The sequence below is a fragment of the Mobula hypostoma genome, chromosome 8 (assembly GCF_963921235.1).
Source record: "Mobula hypostoma chromosome 8, sMobHyp1.1, whole genome shotgun sequence".
NCBI lineage: Eukaryota > Metazoa > Chordata > Chondrichthyes > Myliobatiformes > Myliobatidae > Mobula > Mobula hypostoma.
Genome location: NC_086104.1, coordinates 156,311,361 through 156,326,564, shown reverse-complemented (window position 1 = coordinate 156,326,564; position 15,204 = coordinate 156,311,361). Strand labels below are relative to the sequence as shown.

Below are 15,204 nucleotides of genomic sequence, written 5' to 3'. Positions count from 1 at the left end.
AGAGGGTGGGGGCCACTACACCACCCCAACCTCTGACGACTCAGCCTAACACACCATCATCAGTGCTGTCTTCCCAATTCCCCTAAGTGATACTACAGTGTACATACATTATTTCTACTTTATATAGGCTGTGTATTTTTATGTATTTGGTATGATTTGGCAGCTTCATAGCTTAAAGGTTACTGGAGAAAGTGTTTCCGCCAACAGCGCTTCTGTGAGATTTTTGCTACGGAGAACAGTGTGGCAATGATTGTAGAGAAGTATTTCTACTTTATAGAGGCTGTGTATTTATCATATCATTCCTGCTTTTACTATATGTTACTGTTATTTTAGGTTTTGTGTTATTTGGCATGATTTAGTAGGTTATTTTTTGTGTATGCGAATGCTCACAAATTTTTCCCATATAAATAAACAGTAATTGCTTCTTCACTTTATGATATTCCAGCTTACGAACCGTTTCATAGGAACGCTCTACCTTTGGATGGCAGGGGAAACCTGTATACAGTATACAATCTTAAGATTCATCTTCTTGCAGGCAGCAACAAAACAAAGAAACACAATAGAACCTGTTCAAAGAAAATCCAACACATGACCACCTAACACCCAATATGCAGAAAAAACAAATCATGTGAACAATGAAAAGTAAGCAAATAACATTGACCGCAAGGTCACCAAAAGTGAGTCCTCAGTGCCTTGTCAACGGCCACAGGCTACAGCTACAGAGTTGGTTCAGTAGTGAAGCACCCTGATAAAATTGCACAAATAGTTTAAAAAAAAGAAAAAAAACACAAGCAACATGAACTACAGAGACCCCAGAGCAAGTTCACAACTGTAGAGCACATTCAGCACTGAAGAGAGCTAATTCAGAAGACAAATGGCCGCAAGCAACAGCCACCCCCGACCTGGTGGCGTGGCATCCAAGACCCAGCACCTTCTGCCTGCCAGCAGCATTGAGAGAGTGAAAAATCAGACCAACGGCACAGGCACACCTGCTTGTTTTCTGCTCTCATTCTCAACTATTCTAATCTTGTTCAATACTTTAATCAGCTTGGAGCAATGGAGCCAACCATAGGTTCCATTAGTAACCGACACAGAATCTCATCCACACCAAATCCCCCAACAGACCACAGAAGTGCCAGATCACTCAGTTTAGCCCAAAAACACATTCTGAAAAGAGAAAGGCTGCAATCATTCGCAATTCAGTAGTAGTAGTAGTAGTAGTATATTTAGAAGAGTATCCTATAGTTTTGTAAGCTGTCTGCACAATGTTGCCATTGGTAACTGGCACCATATTGGCAGAAGTCACTCCCTCCAACCTTACCTATGCCCTCCAGTATTTGACATTTCCACCCTGAGAAAAAGACCCTATGTACTCACCTCATGATTTTATGTTCTTCTATCAGGTCACCCCTCAGCCTCCAAGGCTCCAGAGAAAACAATCCAAGTGTGTCCAACTTCTCCTTATAGCTAATCCTTTCTAATCCATTGAACAGCCTGTTCTGCACCCTCTCCAATGGCTTCACATCTACACTGTATTGCAGTAACCAGAACTGCACTCAGTACTCCAAATGCTGTCTAACCAAAGTTGCATACAACTACTATAAAACTTTCCAACTTTTACACAAGACCCCAAACAAAGATAGGTCTGTAGGTGTCTTCTTTACCACCTTATTTACTTGTTGCTATTTACCGCCCTAAGATCCCTATGTATATCAATGCTCTTGAGAGTCGTAATACATACTGTGTACTTTTCTCTTGCACTTTAATCACCCATAAGTGTGCAATACCTCACACTTTTAAAGTTCCCCAACTATCCAATCTTTCCTCATAGCTGAAACATCACGCAAATTTCCTGTGCAATCATACCTTTCACATCATGTGGCAACCAGAATTGAGCACAGTACTCAAACTGTATAATTAGCACCGTAAACAGCTGAAACATAAACAATAGTATAAATTAATTATAACATTCTTAAAAGATCAGCAAGCGCTAATTTTATGTTGCCTCACATTTCTTGCTAGCTCGATGTGTTCTTTACCCAAATTCATTTAGTTTCCCCCTGTAAACCTCCAGAACTTGCACATTTAACAATGTAAGTGTTTTTTGCTTTTTATAGCACCTTCATAAGCTCAGAACATCCTGGAAACTCCTCAGAATTGTACTTTGGAAGTATGATCACTACTACAATACAGGAAACACGGCAGGAAATTTGCACAGATCAAGAATCCAAAAGCAGTAATAATGACAAAGTAATCTTCAGCAATGGTGAGTAAGAAACAAAGGGAAACTCCTCTGTTCCTCTTCAAATGGTGCCAAAGCAATTATTTATTTATTTTTATTGACATTCAGCACCAATGTGCCCTTCCAGCCCTTCAAGCCATGCTGCCTAGCAATCTCCTGATTTAACCCTAATCACAGGGCAACTTACAATAACCAATTAACCTGCTAACCAGTACATCTTTTGGACTGTGGGGAAAAAGCAGAGCACCCGAAGGCAACCCGCGCAGTCACGGGGCAAACTTACCAACACCTTACAGGCAACGGCAGGAATTTTAACTTCTATCAAGTGCATGCATGACGCATATTAGAAAATCATTTACAATTACAAAATTGATTGTCTACATTTTTCTCCCCAATATACCAAGATGAACATTCTGAATAATTGTTTCCATTGATATATATTGAATATTTAACCTTCATTAGGCTGTACTTTTGCACAAATAAACCATACCCAATTGGGACACCATCTAAAAAAAAAAGGGCTTTAGAACTAAAGGGTTTAAAACTACCAGTGATAAAGCAACATTATGTTCTTCCTAGCTGCTACAATAAAAACAACATCCCATTTGGCCAACCACTTTTAATTTAAAATTATAAGCAACTTCTTTATTCGTACAAATGGTTTGGGGCTGAAGTGAAAACTAGGATCTCCAGACACTATTTTTGCAGTTCACTTAAAATAATGGCACTAATTCTAACCCAGTTCCATTGACGTCTGATTAGTAATAATTTAATGGAGAAACAGAAAAAAGAATTTTAATTGAAAACATCTTCTTCCCGAACCTCCTGCCCCATGATCCTCTCATATCCCTTTTGCCTATCACCTGTCCAGGTTTTGGCTCCATCCCTCCCCCTCCTGTCTTCTCCTATCATTTTGGATCTCCCCCTCCAACTTTCAAATCTATTACTCACTCTTCCTTCAGTTAGTCCTGAAGGGTCTCGGCCTGAAATGTCGACTGCACCTCTTCCTAGAGATGCTGCCTGGCCTGCTGCGTTCACCAGCAACTTTGATGTGTGTTACTCTATTTAGTTAAACACTTGTCCCTTTACAAGATAGCTCCTTGACATTACAGGAAATGGGAGTATCATACTTCCACCATGAAATCACTCCTCCAATGTAACAGCTCGCATTTTTAAAATGTGCGTCAACAATTGTTCGACTGGCCATAAATAAATCTTGGACGTTTACTCTTAGTCATCAATAAATCCTCCACAGTACTGAAAAAGTTTTGAATGCCGAATTAAGAACATTCACAGAGTAAACAAAATCATAAACAAGTACATAATGTGTCTAAGTAAACAATATACTCATTATTAATCAGTTTAATTTGTTTGCCATTGTACACCATTACGAAAGTACATTGTGGGTTTACTGGAGGGAAATACAAAATTACTTGCTCACTATTACTTACTTGAAGAATCACAATGCAACTTCATTAAATAGGAGCAAAGAAACTTCACTTAAAGTCTAGATAATAATCTGCAAAGGTTAAAGATGAAAATTAAAATGGAAAACACTCACACTGACAAACAGGTTGCAGTCACCCACCTTTCTCCTTAATCCCCACTGCTGAAAAACAAGCCTGCATTCAGAAATATAACAAAATCTAATAGTTTACATTTACATTTCATGAAAGATTTATAACTGAATTTCCAAAATACTGCCCTCCTAATTGCCGACCTGGTTATGACAACTGAGCAATATACAAAATACTGGAGGCACTCAGCAAGACAGACATGATCTATGGAGGGGAATAAACAGATGACAGCTTGGGCCAAGCTCCTTCATAAGACCTGTCTGTCTTGCTGAGTTGCTGCAGAATTGTGTGTGTGTGTCGCTCAAGATTTCCAGCACAACTGAGTAACTGTCACTCACTGAAAAATATTTTAAAACATCCTCAACTATACACATATTCCATTAAAAGTTTTTAAAAGTTCAATGTCAAGGTTGTTTAAAGTCATTTCCTGTACATAAGCGCAAGGTGAGCGAAGTAATAGTTACTCCGGATCTGATGCAGCACGAAAAACCCCACAAAAAATAAAGAATATAATAATAATTTAAAAAGCAAACAATAAGCATAAATACACAAGATATCTTATATACATAAATTGACTGTATGTGAGACGCAATGTTATATACAAGGTGAATGACAGGAAATAATAAAGCAGTGGTGGAGTTACTGAGTGAAGGTGTTGATCAGGCTTACTGCTTGGGAAAGTAACTTTTTTTAGTCTAGTAGTCCTGGGGAGAATGTTGCATAGCCTCTTCCCTCATGGCATTAGTGTGCTTTCCAATGTGTTTTGTAGAAGGTATACACTACAGCCATATTGTACCATTGGTGCTAATTAAAGGGGCTGCACTGTCCTGGATCTTGAATTGTTAGAACTGCACTCATCTATTCAAGTATTAAGCATGCAATCATGTTCTCGACCCCTGCTCGCAGATGATAGAAAAGCTTTAAGACATCCAGGCCTTCTGATCTGCTCTTGTAGTCACTGTATTTTCATGGCTGATCCAATTGAGTTTCTGGTTAACAAAAACCATCCCTCCCCCAGTACATTGATGGTGGAAGATTTAACAACTCCAATGGCAATGCCACTGAATGCCAATGTTGAGACTTGGCAATCAATCAACACACATCAAAGTTGCTGGTGAACGCAGCAGGCCAAGCAGCATCTGTAGGAAGAGGTGCAGTCGACGTTTCAGGCCGAGACCCTTCGTCAGGACTAACTGAAGGAAGAATGAGTAAGGGATTTGAAAGTTGGAGGGGGAGGGGGAGATCCAAAATGATAGAAGACAGGAGGGGGAGGGATAGAGCCAAGAGCTGGACAGGTGATAGGCAAAAGGGGATACGAGAGGATCATGGGACAGGAGGTCCGGGAAGAAAGACAAGGAGGTGGGGGGGGACCCAGAGGATGGGCAAGAGGTATATTCAGAGGGACAGAGGGAGAAAAAGGAGAGTGAGAGAAAGAATGTGTGCATAAAAATGAGTAACAGATGGGGTACGAGGGGGAGGTGGGGCCTTAGCGGAAGTTAGAGAAGTCGATGTTCATGCCATCAGGTTGAAGGCTACCCAGACGGAATATAAGGTGTTGTTCCTCCAACCCGAGTGTGGCTTCATCTTTACAGTAGAGGAGGCCGTGGATAGACATGTCAGAATGGGAATGGGATGTGGAATTAAAATGTGTGGCCACTGGGAGATCCTGCTTTCTCTGGCGGACAGAGCGTAGATGTTCAGCAAAGTGGTCTCCCAGTCTGCGTCAGGTCTCGCCAATATATAAAAGGCCACATCGGGAGCACCGGACGCAGTATATCACCCCAGTCGACTCACAGGTGAAGTGTTGCCTCACCTGGAAGGACTGTTTGGGGCCCTGAATGGTGGTAAGGGAGGAAGTGTAAGGGCATGTGTAGCACTTGTTCCGCTTACACGGATAAGTGCCAGGAGGGAGATCAGTGGGGAGGGATGGGGGGAACGAATGGACAAGGGAGTTGTGTAGGGAGCGATCCCTGCGGAATGCAGGGGGGGGGAGGGAAAGATGTGCTTAGTGGTGGGATCCCGTTGGAGGTGGCGGAAGTTACAGAGAATAATATGTTGGACCCGGAGGCTGGTGGGGTGGTAGGTGAGGACCAGGGGAACCCTATTCCTAGTAGGGTGGCGGGAGGATGGAGTGAGAGCAGATGTACGTGAAATGGGGGAGATGCGTTTAAGAGCAGAGTTGATAGTGGAGGAAGGAAAGCCCCTTTCTTTAAAAAAGGAAGACATCTCCCTCATCCTAGAATGAAAAGCCTCATCCTGAGAGCAGATGCGGCGGAGACGGACGAATTGCGAGAAGGGGATGGCGTTTTTGCAAGAGACAGGATGAGAAGAGGAATAGTCCAGATAGCTGTGAGAGTCAGTAGGCTTATAGTAGACATCAGTGGATAAGCTGTCTCCAGAGACAGAAAGATCTAGAAAGGGGAGGGAGGTGTTGGAAATGGACCAGGTAAACTTGAGGGCAGGGTGAAAGTTGGAGGCAAAGTTAATAAAGTCAACGAGTTCTGCATGCGTGCAGGAAGCAGCACCAATGCAGTCATCGATGTAGTGAAGGAAAAGTGGGGGACAGATACCAGAATAGGCACGGAACATAGATTGTTCCACAAACCCAACAAAAAGGCAGGCATAGCTAGGACCCATACGGGTGCCCATAGCTACACCTTTAGTTTGGAGGAAGTGGGAGGAGCCAAAGGAGAAATTATTAAGAGTAAGGACTAATTCCGCTAGACAGAGCAGAGTGGTGGTAGAGGGGAACTGATTAGGTTCCTCTTTTCTCATCAATGGTCAAAGACTGAAAATTCTGTGGAATGAATCTTACTAGTCTCTAATCAGCCCAAGCCTCACTCCATGTATAAGGAATCAGTGATCACCCATTTTCTGATGATAAATAAATAGCAAAGAACACTAAAGGACCTTTGATGCTCTGTTGAATTCTAGAGAGTGTAAAATAGTATGTTTGCAGATCAAGCTTGACAAGCTGAGTGGCTTGTGTGTATGTATAAACGTTTGTATATATACACACACACATACATATGAACATATATCTATACACATAGTGCCTATAAAAAGTATCCACCTCCCCTTGGAAAGTTTCATGTTTTATTGTTTTACAACATTGAATCACAGTGGACTGATCAACAGAAAAAGACTCTTTCATGTCAACGTGAAAACAGATCTCTACAAAGTGATCTAAATTAACTACAAATATAAAATATAAGATAATTGATTGAACAAGTATTCACCCCCTTTAATATGACACACCAAATCATCACTGGTAAAGCCAATTGTTTTTAGAAGTCACATAATTACTTAAATGGAGATCAAGGTGTTTCAACTCATTGTATTAAAAATACACCTGTATCTGGAAGGTCCAACTGCCAGTGAGTCAGTATCCAGGCAAAAACTACACTATGAAGACAAAAGAACACTCCAAGCAACTCTACAAAAAGGTTTGTTGTAAAGCACAAGTCAGGAGATAGATATACGAACATTTCATGTCACTGAATATCCCTTGGAGTACAGTTAAGTCAGTCATCAAGAAATGGAAAGAATATGGCACGGCTATAAATCTGCCTGGAGCAGGCTGTCCTCAGAAACTGAGTGACTGTGCAAGAAGTGGACTAGTGATGGAGGCCACCAAGAGACCTATGACAACTCTGCAGGAGTTACAAGCTTCAGTGGCTAAGATGGAAGAGACTGTGCACACAATAGCCCAAGAATTTCACCAGTCATATCTTTTACGGAAGAGTGGCAAAGAGAAAGCCACTGTCTAGCTGAGAAAACTCATGAAATCTCAGCTAGAGTTTGCCAAAAGGCAAGTGGGAGATTCTGAAAACAGCTGGAAGAAGGTTCTATGGTCTGATGAAATCAAAATTGTGCTTTTTTTTTGGCCATCAGATTAAACACTGTTAGGAGTAAGCCAAACACTGCACATCATCAAAAACACACCATCCCTACCGTGAAGCATGGTGGTGGCTGCATTGCGCTGTGGGGATGCTTCACTGCAGCAGGCCCTGGAAGAATTGTGATCATCATCATCAGGAGTCATGCCCAGTTTGAGCTTTGACTGCCATGGCCCACACACTGTTTCGGGTCAAGGAGATCAATTCATTGGTATTCATTTCCAGTTCTCTGGCTACTGTCCTCATCATCATTTGTCTTTGCCTTCCTCTTGCTTTCTTCCCTTTAATCTTTCCCAAAGTTACCATGCATTCTAACTCCTCTTTCCTAATCACATGTCCAATGAAGTCACGTTGTCTTTTCATGATCTCATACATTTCTCTTTTGGTGCTTGCTCTGTTCATGACATCCTCATTAGATATTCGTTTCATCCATGATATTCTTTGCATCCTCTTCAAAAACCACATCTCTGCTGCTTCAATTCGTTTCCTCATGTTACTAGATATTGTCCAACATTCTGAGCCATATAACATAACTGGATAAACGTAACGTTTCAGTGCTCTGAGTAATTCTTAAACTTCCGTTAAAAAGAATTGTGAAGGTAGAGAAAAAAATTAATGCAGAAAACTACAGGGAAATCCTGGAGGAAAACCTGATGCAGTCTGCAAGAGAACTGCGATTTTGGGAGATTTGTTTTCCAACAAGACAATGACCCCAAGCATAAAGTCAAAGCCACACAGGAATGGCTTAAAAACAACAAAGATAATGTCCTGGGGTGGCCAAATCAGAGTCCAGACCTCAATCCATTTTGAGGATTTGTGGCTGGACTTGAAAAGAACTATTCACTCACGATCCCCATGCAATCTGACAGAGCTTGAGCAGTTTTGTAAAGAAAAATGGGGAAAAATTGCGGTATCCAGATGTGCAAAGCTGACAGAGACCAATCCTTCCAGACACAAGGCTGTAATTGCTGCCAAGAGTGCATCTATTAAATACTGACTTGAAGGGAGTGAATACTTCTGTAACCAATTACACTCGCTTTCTGCTTTCCTCAATGATCACTCCCTAGGCAACTCCCTTGTTCATTTGTCCCTCCCGGCACTTATCCTTGCAAGTGGAACAAGTGCTTCACCTGCCCCCTACACCTCCTCCCTCACTACCATTCAGAGCCCCAAACAGTCCCACCAGGTGAGGCAATACTTCACCTGTGAGTCTGTTGGGGTCATATACTGTGTTCAGTGCTCCCGGTGTGGCCTCTTGTATATCAGTGAGACCCAATGTAGACTGGGAGACTGCTTCACCAAGCATCTACGCTTTGTCCACCAGAACATGCTGGTTCTCCCAATAGCTACCCATTTTAATTCCACTTCTCATTCCGATGTCTATACATGGCCTCCTCCACTGTTGGAGGAACAACACCTTGTATTCCGTTTGGGTAGCCTCCAACCTGATGGCATGGATATCGATTTCTCAACCTTCCAGTAATGTCTCTCTTCACCATTTCCCATCCACTTGTCCCTCTCTCATGTTATCTCCTAGCCTGCTATTGCCTCTCCCTGGTGCTCCTCCCCTTCCCCCTTTCTTCCATGGCCTTCTGTCTCTTTCACTAACTAATTTCATAGCACTTTGATTCATCCCTCCCCCTCCAAGTTTCACCTATCGCCTGGCGTTTCTCTCTCCCCTCCTCCCACTTTTCAAATCTACTCCTCAGCATTTTTTCTCCAGTCCCGCCGAAGGGTTTCAGATGTTGCCTGGCCTGCTGAGTTCCTCCAGAATTTTTTGTGTGTTGCTGTAATATCAAATATTTTCTGCTTTATATTTGTAGTTAATTGTGATCACTTTGTAGAGATCTGTTTTTACTTTGACACAAGTCTTTTTCTGTTGATCAGTGTCAATAAAACAAAATTAAATCTACTGTGATTCAATGATGTAAAACAATAAAACATGAAAACTTTCAAACAGGGCGAATACTTTTTATAGGCACTGAATATTCCAAAAATTTAAAAAGAATAACACACTCTCCACAAAGGAAATGCAAGCTTGTCAAAAGACAAATAGTCCCACTCTTGTGAACTGAAATTATTGCTTACAAACTTCAAGACCACAAGATGAAAAGACTCTCTCGCATTATATCAGGTAATCTCTATGGTACCAGATACTATTCCAAGATACTTTGCATAGAACACCACACCACTAGGCAAATACATAGAGTGCCATTTTCATTTTTTTCTTCTCTAGGGAGATCAGTAAATAAAATGTGTACGTTGCAAAAACTAATTTTACTCACATATAGCACTGCTGTATCTAAATATTTGATTATTTTTCGGTAATATAAATGATTACACTTTCTACCATGATTTCAGATACAGGTATTGAATCATATAATTATGCAATAAATGCAACAATAAACACACCAATGAATACCCACAGTGAATGCACCAATGCCCAACGCAAACACCCACAGTGGGCGCACCAATGCCCGATGAACACCCACAGTGAACAATGCGAATACCCAGTGAACACAATGAACGCAAATAGCCACAGTGAACACAAAAATGACCAATGTGAGTACCCACAGTGACCACACTAATGACCAACACAAATACCCACAGTGAACACACTAATGACCAATATGAATACCCAGTGATCACACTAATGACAATGTGAATACCCACACTGAACACTCTAATGACCAATATGAATACCCGTGAACACACTAATGAACAATGTGAATACCTATAATTAAGCCATCATTCTGTGATTATATTTTCTTTAGTCTAACCTAATCCACACCTGGTAGACTGCCTTTTTCTCTTTTGACACCCTTGTAAACTGAAACTTGCTAATTTACATACTTTCCCAATTAATTATCTTAAATTTAAACAAAGCTCATCCTTGTTTCTATATCTCTCTATGACACCACTCTCCATCTATAATCCTTCTACCTTTACAAACTTCCAAATTGTGTTCCTCTATCTCCAATACTGGATTATCCATACATTTTAATTGCCACTGTGCTCTCTGCATTCTAGACTGGAAGCTCCAGAGTTTACCCCCAACTTTCTTTTTCAAAAATTCCACCATGGATGGCCTGAAGTCTGCCTATGAAAGGAAGAGGGTTGGGCATGGGGGTAGAAACCCAATCCTGTAAAAACCCAGTGCTACAGAATTCCCAAAAGAAGCTCCAGAGACCTTTTCTGGGAAAGGATTGATACACCAAGATGGGCTACACCTGGAGACAACTTGAAAGACTGGCCCAGGACAAAGAACTATGGTGAGCTATTGTGGGTGACCTATGCCCCAATGCCCAAGTAGGGGTGATGGGGCTTAAGTAAGCTTCTTCTTGAAATATGTTTCTTGAAATTCACCTTTTACTAAATACTTCCTTGGGCATTTCAATGTTAAATTTTCTCAATAACATTCTCCTGAATCTTCTTGGACTTTTTTCCTGCATTAACACTGTGTATCAATATATTGCTATGTATGTGTCCAATTGAGCAAAAATAACATACAAATCAGTGTATTCACAAAGACTTTTTCACTGATAGTTCATTTTTGACCAATATTGAATAGATTCATTATTCATATCTACTCAAAACTGTATCTTCCATTTTTATGAGACGTCATCCAAGGTAAAAATTTAACAATATTTAACAATGGTTGGATTGGGATGTGAACTTAAAAGTGTCTCGATGTTAACTATAATATTGTTCTGCCTTTACTTATACACAATCTAATTCCACTACTGATATACTCATAATTGCGAAATCGCTCGTCTCAATTTTAAAAAGTCAGATGATGACAAAGCAGGAAATATTGATACTACAACCGTAACACGGCATTAATCGTCATTTTGCGAAGTCAATCTCGGCACAAACAAAAAGGAAACACTTGAAACGGAGGTGTTGCGTTTTGAATTTGTCGCGTTAATCCGGGAAATGAGTGAGGTGGAAAGGGGGTGCTTTATCTTAAAAGGAATTTGTTTCAATAGCCGAACTCCAAAATTGTGGGAGACAATAGGCACCTACGTGCCTTAAGTTAAATCCCCAATAAGTTTTGTCAGCGAACAAAACGAAAGGAACGTTTTCTTTCACACGCACACACAACCTAGGGTGGTGAGAAAAAAAAGGCAAGTAAATCCGTTACATCAATCTCAACAGAGACGTTTAAGTGAGGTGATGAAATCGTTCAGTCACAAAAAAAATGAAATCCGATGTTGGGAGTGACATTGGGCAACTCAAGGCTGAGGCAACTTTGTGGAAAACAAATACTCCTTTCACTTCAGGAGAAATGGAATAACACTATTATTTGATATTTTATTTATTATACGACTGCGATGGAGAGAGTGCGGCTTTTGACTGACCAGCGCACCGCTCTCTCCCCGAGCACCGTCACGTCACCAAAAAAAAACCGGCTAACTCGAGGACCGAGGCCTTCCGGCGAAAAACGACAAGGCCCGAAGACGGGCCTCGGACCCAGTTTTAAAGCATTTCTCCGACCTGAGGCGCCGGGAGAGCCGGGTGGCTGCTTGACTGTTTGCTTGGGAGAGAATTGGCGAAGGCCCGAGCCCCGCCGTCTCCGTCCCTCCCTCAACCGCGTACTTACAGGGTTCTCGGCTGCCCGTCGTCCTCCATCATCATGGCGGGAGCGTCGTGTAAAGCGCTGAGGGTTCAATGTGTTAACACACAATGATTATTTTCCTCACTCTTCTAGTGTTTAAACTACACGGTCCCGCCTGGGTTTTATTTCAGGGGAGCAGCAGAGCAGCAGCCGAACAAAGCCAGAAAGAAAATAACTCCACAAACACAAGCGGAGAAAATGGCGACCTGGCCAGGCCCAGTGCGCCTGCGCGGCCTCTTTTGGCAGCGCGGCGCGCGACCCGTCACCCGCCAGCCACAAGTGGATGCAAAACTTTCGGGAAACTTTCAGCGAAATAATTCCGTGTAACTCAGTCGGAATTAAATCCATTGATCTGTTTAAATAAATAAATAAATAAATATACATAGATAAAGAAATGAATATAAAATATACACAAAGAAATTTCAATGGGCGACATAAGAACTTGGTCGCTTTAGATTCATCAATAAATAAAAGTTGCTAAGTATCTGGAGATCATTGAACATTTAAGGATGTAAAAATCGCTAACATTTTAATTTAGATTTTTGGCATATACAGTGATGTATTTCTATTGCATATATTCCATCAAAATATTATTTTTGCATGCATCTAATGCGTTATTTAATTGTTTTAATTTATTTTCTGATGATTATAGTTATTGCTTTTTTTAAAATTGTCTATCCTTAATTAGGATCAGAATATAAAAGTGAGGATGTAATGTTGAGGCTTTTTAAGGCACTAGTGAGGCCTCACTTGGAGTATGTGAGCAGATTTGGGCTCATTATCTAAGAAAGGACGTGCTGACATTGGAGAGGGTTCAAAGGAGTGATAAAAATAATTCTGGGATTGAAAGGCTTATCATATGAGGAGCGTATGATAGCTCTGGAATTCAGAAGAATGAGGGGAAATCTCATTGAAACCTATCGGATGTTGAAAGAGCTCAATAGACTGGATGTAAAGAGGAGGTTTCTTACGCTAGAAGAGTCCAAGTCCAGAGGACACAGCCCCTTAAAGTAGAGGGACATCCATTTAGAACAGAGATTAGGAGACTTGGTGTTTACCCAGAGAGTGTGAATCTATGGAATTTGGAGCCAAAGGCAGTTGTGGAGGACAAGTCCTTGGGTATATTTAAGGCAGAGGTTGATAGATTATTGATTTGTCAGGGCATGAAGGGATACTGGGAGAAGACAGGAAATTTGGGGTTGAGAGGGAAATGGATCAGCCATGATGAAATGGCAGAGCAGACTCAATGGCAAAATGGCCTAATTCTGCTCCTATATCTTATAGCCTTATGACCTTAATTAACCTGGTAGTAATACACCTTTTATTATTGCTACAACCTTTGTGTTGATGGTAAGGAGAGGTCTTAGGAAGGAGTATAGGTCTTACCATTGATGAAACATTGATGATACAACTCAAAGTCAGAATGGTGTATGGCTTGGAGAGAAATTGGAGGTGTTCAGATGTACCACTTGCCATTTGCTCTGCTTATTGTTGGTTTTTGTGGCAGCTTGATGTATCTGAATGGTTTTCTACTAGAGTTCAGAGGTAATTTAAAAAATCCACTTCATTGCTGAGGGTTAGACAAGCCAAAGTAAGGATATCAGATTTCCTAGTTTTTAGTTTAGATCGCATAGTGTCCAAATAAAAGCAGAAAATCCTGGAGGCTATCGCCAGATTGGGCAACATCTACAGAAAGACAAAAGCTATCTGCGTGACTTCATATTGCCATCATTTTCTCTGAGAGGTTGTGTGTGTTCTTTTGCCTTTTCTTCTTACCTCAGGGACATTAATGAAACAGGGAAACACACACAACATGCTGGAGGAACTCGGCAAGTCAGGCAGCACCTATGGAAATGAATAAACAGTTGACTTTTCGGGCTGAGACCCTCCTTCAAGACTAGAAAGGAAGGGGGAGGGGAAGGAGGACAGTTAGAAGGTGATAGGTGAAGCCAGGTGAGTGGGAAAGGTAAAGGGTTGGAAAGGAGGGAATCTGATAGAAGAGGAGAGTGGAGCAAGGGAGAAAGGGAAGGAGGAGGGGACCTAGGGGGAGGTGATAGGCAGTTGAGAAGAGGCCAGAGGCCAGAGAGGGGAACAGAAGAAGAGGAAAGGGGGAGGGATTTTTTTTAACCAGAAGGAAAAATCAATATTCATGCCATCAGGTTGGAGGCTACCCACACGGAATATGTGTTGCTCCTTCACCCTGAGGGTGGCCTCATCTTGGCATAAGAGGAGGCCATGGACTGACATGTTGGAACAGGAATGGAAACTAGAATTAAAACCTTTGGCCATGGGGAAGTTCCACTTTTGGCAGATGGAGTAGAGGTGCTCTACAGTTTATGGCAGATCCCACCAGTGTAGAGGGGGCCACATCAGGAACACCAGGTACACCTCAGCAGATTCACAGGTGAAGTGTTGTCTCACCTCGATGGGCTGTTCTGAAGGTGAATGGGCAGGTGTAGCACTTTGGCTGCTTGCAGAGACATGAAACAGAGGAATATCCTTATCAATACTCCTGATCCACCAATCCTCACTTGTTAAAACCAGTCATAATGTAGTACTTGTATGCCACTTACCATACCAAGCCTGACTGTGTCTAGGACTTGCATGCAATCCATAATTATAGACCCCCATTGCCCAGGACATGCCTTCTTCTCATTGCTACCATCAAGGAGGAGAAACACACTCACTGTCTCAGGAGTACCATCTTCCCCTCTACCATCAGATTTATGAACGGACAATGAACCCATGAACACTACCTCTTTTTCTTCTGCTCTCTTTTTACACTACATACATTTTAATTTTTTTAAATATATATTTCTTACTGTAATTTATAGATTACCAAATTAATATGTACTGAAATGTACTGCT

The 15,204-nt window shown here is 41.5% G+C and overlaps 1 protein-coding gene across 1 annotated transcript in view; it reads right to left on the bottom strand.

Annotated features, from left to right (window-relative positions):
• The window catches only part of LOC134351106 (cytotoxic granule associated RNA binding protein TIA1-like), a 67,345-nt gene extending 54,785 nt beyond the window's left edge, over positions 1-12,560 (bottom strand). The window contains exon 1 of the mRNA XM_063057187.1: positions 12,322-12,560. Coding sequence (XP_062913257.1) covers positions 12,322-12,356 — 35 coding nt within the window. The 5' untranslated portion in view covers positions 12,357-12,560. The remainder of the gene's footprint in view (positions 1-12,321) is intronic.
• Between the last annotated feature and the right edge of the window lie 2,644 nt (positions 12,561-15,204).